The 3,537-nt window shown below is 41.9% G+C and overlaps 1 protein-coding gene across 2 annotated transcripts in view; it reads right to left on the reverse strand.

Moving 5' to 3' along the window:
* Positions 1 to 2,348, reverse strand: part of LOC110505812 (uncharacterized) — a 52,468-nt gene extending 50,120 nt beyond the window's left edge. For both annotated transcript variants that reach the window (XM_090219353.1, XM_090219352.1), the window contains exon 1: positions 1,531 to 2,348. In XM_090219353.1, coding sequence (XP_090075479.1) covers positions 1,531 to 1,621 — 91 coding nt within the window. In that variant the 5' untranslated portion in view covers positions 1,622 to 2,348. The remainder of the gene's footprint in view (positions 1 to 1,530) is intronic.
* Between the last annotated feature and the right edge of the window lie 1,189 nt (positions 2,349 to 3,537).

Below are 3,537 nucleotides of genomic sequence, written 5' to 3' on the forward strand. Positions count from 1 at the left end.
AAGGGTTTTATTTTTCAGAGACCCAGAGGCCTGACAGAACCAGCAGAACAGGTACCCCTCCTCACGTACCTCATACTTCTTTCGCATTTAGAGGAAATGTCAAAGGCGCTGCATTTATTGTATCACTCACTCTTCATGGATATTATGCATATGTAACAGATGTATACATAACCAACCCTGTTACACATAGGCCTATAACGTGAGCTGTACACACACACACACACACAAACAATCCAACATGTCTTGTCTATCTTATGCATTATCAGACCATTCATTAGATTGCATTAATAGGTGAATCACAGATGTTGTAGGTGATGGCTCAATCTAGCTACAGTCACAATCACTTGGCAGGCTATAGCAGCTACAGAGTGTCTGAAGTCTCATCTGTCTGGAGCTGTGTGTGTGTGTGTATGTGTGTGTGTGTGTGTGTGTATGTGTGTGTGTGTGTGTGTGTGTGTGTGTGTGTGTGTGTGTGTGTGTGTGTGTGTGTGTGTGTGTGTGTGTGTGCTGTGTGGTGTGTGTTGTGTGTGTGTGTGTATCCATTGGGATGGACTCAGTTGATGAACTGTGAACTGTCCCCCGGAGACTGAGACAAAGCTCTCATTCTCGACACTCATTAAATCAATTATTTCCACTTTGCTGCCCAATTCTTGTTTATTCACTGTGCATAGCCTAGTTACTGCATTTCAGACTAGGCTACAGTGGGGCAGGCTACAGGACATGCTAGCGACTGCCTTGCTGGGAGAAACACTAAGGGTGAACCGTCAGAAGCAACATGGTTCTGAAGTGAAGCTGTAACAATGTCACATGCATCTTTTTAGCTGTAGAACTGTATAAGCAAACAGCTGTAAATTGTCAAGGAATTATTCTTGTCTGGTCCCTCATTTGTTAAGACATTTGTGTTTATTTACGTAATATGTCATTAGTGTGCTGTATGTGTGTCTATAGTGTGTTCATCGTTGTGGTAGTGTTGTAAGTTGTGTTGTCTGAAACTTTGTTTCCCCTGCTGCTGTTGGAGCAGGTCTCTCTTGAAAAATGTATTTTATTTCAACGAGAAAAACCTGCACAAATAAACAATAAAATACAATTGAAAGTTCCATGTCTGTTACAAAAACAATGCACTGTATCACTGTCTTTGAGATGTATTTGGTGTAACCTGATGTAGCCTAGCAAGCCTTCAGATATACAATCTTCATCACCTATATCAAATGTTCCCTTTCCTTTTCAAATAGACCTACACGGTGCGAATTGATTACCGTTATATGACATGTTATGAGAGATAGATGAGATCCACCATTGATAGCCGCGTTGTGCAAAAAGGCAAACCCCCAAAAAGTTCATACTCGCTGCCGTCTGTGCATGTTACCTACATAATGTTTACTCCTTTATTTACAAAGCTGAAACTTATTCCGATAACGTTGATAATGGCTCCGATTAAATCCAACTAAAGTAGTTTACAGTAACACAAAGGGAAGGAACGCAGTGATTCCATTCTATTTCACATGGCAGCCCCTACCTAGCCCCACATACCTTGAAGATTCTGCACTCGGATGTCGCTGATCTGTCCGATAAATTCCTCCCGTTCAAACCAGTCCTTATACTCCCACTCGTGTCCAGCCATCAGGACCGTACCCTGGGGAAAGTTGCAGTCTGGACCTCAATAGAAAAACAAACAGACTAGACTAGGCTCCCTCCAGTCCCGTGTGATCTGAAGGCGATGGAGATGGCAGCCCAATGTGGCAGTCCTACTGTATCCCTCTTCTGCCCCGCTCTCTTTAGCTGGCTATTGTGGAGGTCGCCGGACGGTGAGAGCGGGTAGAATAGAAGTCTAATCTACCCGAATGCTCTCCGGTGGAGGAGATGGTTTCTGGCGGAGGAGCATTGTTTTCGCACAGTTTCTCCCTGGTGATGTAGAAAACCCCATAGCACTACTGGGGCGCAAAGCCCAGGACGGAAAATTATTCTGATGAGGGAAAATAATAGCACCTTGATAATATTCACGAGGTGGGTTGTTGTAGTTAACAGTACACGCCCACCATCCTGCACTGTAGAGACGACGAGAGAGGAGAGCCAGTCTCAGCTCAGAGAGAAATAGAAAGAGAGAGAAAGAGCGAGAAAACACTGATATGCTTCCAAGAATGTCCATGAATAAGACCATAGACCATTCCTGCTATAAACATAATTGCATTATGTTAGAATTGCACTGCACATTAATATGATTCCCCGCCCGAGATTACAAAAAACACAGGCTGCTGTAACCTTACGGAAAAAACACATGAATTTCACATGTGATCACATGTGAAGTGTTCCAAAAACACATGTTAATGCGATAACATGTGACAACATGTAAAGAAATCAACATGTGATAACACACGTGAAAACATGTGGTCACATATGAAGTGTTCCAAAAAAACATTATCACATGAATTCACATGTGACATTTCTGGTGACATCATGTTATTTTCCACATGTGAAATCGTGTGTTTTTTCCTTTAAAGGTAAATGTTACAAAACAACTGATGGTGAGGAATTCAACTACAATCAGGGCCAGACTTAGTGATTCGGAGACCCCAGGCAGAGGCCAGTCTGAGTCCTCAAAAAAATGTAATGTGATTTATAGTAAACACATGGGATTTAACCTGTGTGGATCAGTTGGTGGAGCATGGTGCTTGCAATGCCAAGGTTGTGGGTTTGATTCCCACGGGGGACTCATAAGAAAAAAGTTTGAACTCACTGTGTGATATTAGGTTGCTTCTTGTGTAAATATTTTCTGTCTGGATTTGAATGATTTGAACTAAGTTGCTCTGGATAAGAGCATGTGCTAAATTAAAAAACTGTAATAATGTATTACTTTTTAATGTGCCATGAACACAACCAGTCATTATGTTTTCATCTGATTGTCAAACAAATCACTTCAAAAGTAACAACATCCGAACAGTGCACTTTGCACCCGCTAACTATCTCACTGGAGGAAAGCACCAAAACGAGCGAAACAGAGCCCCTCTGTCTCACTATATGTGGTCAATGTATCTGATGCTGTCTGGCCAAAAAGAGTATGACATGACCTAATCTTTTTGGCCAGACAGCATCAGATGCATGGGCAACACATACATGTCCTCTGCCTCTAGAGTCTAAGACCAGAGCCTGGGTTTCTGCTAAGCTAACGTACAGAATTGTTTTAAGATGGTCATACCAAGGATCATTTAGGTATTTGACTTGAAAAACCCCTGTAAGTATAAAAAATATATACCTTTAAGTGGAAATGCCCTTCTCAATTCCATAAATTCTTAGGCCCGGTACCAGGTTACTTTCAAACGATTCTCGTGACACTTGTGGGGGTCGTAGAGCAAAACAGAGAACACCATCATATTCGTGTGAGTCTCATCTTTCCATAGGGCTTGTGAGGACTTTACAGACGTTTTCGTGAGAAGACCATTTTTCGGGATGTCTCCTGGTCTGACAAACACAGCTGTAGCTACAGATATCTCTAGCTTAAACAGACAGATTATTATGAGGATTTTTCTATTATTTAATTAT

This window comes from Oncorhynchus mykiss, chromosome 25 (assembly GCF_057628025.1).
Source record: "Oncorhynchus mykiss isolate SJ-2025 chromosome 25, ASM5762802v1, whole genome shotgun sequence".
In the NCBI taxonomy this organism is placed as follows: domain Eukaryota; kingdom Metazoa; phylum Chordata; class Actinopteri; order Salmoniformes; family Salmonidae; genus Oncorhynchus; species Oncorhynchus mykiss.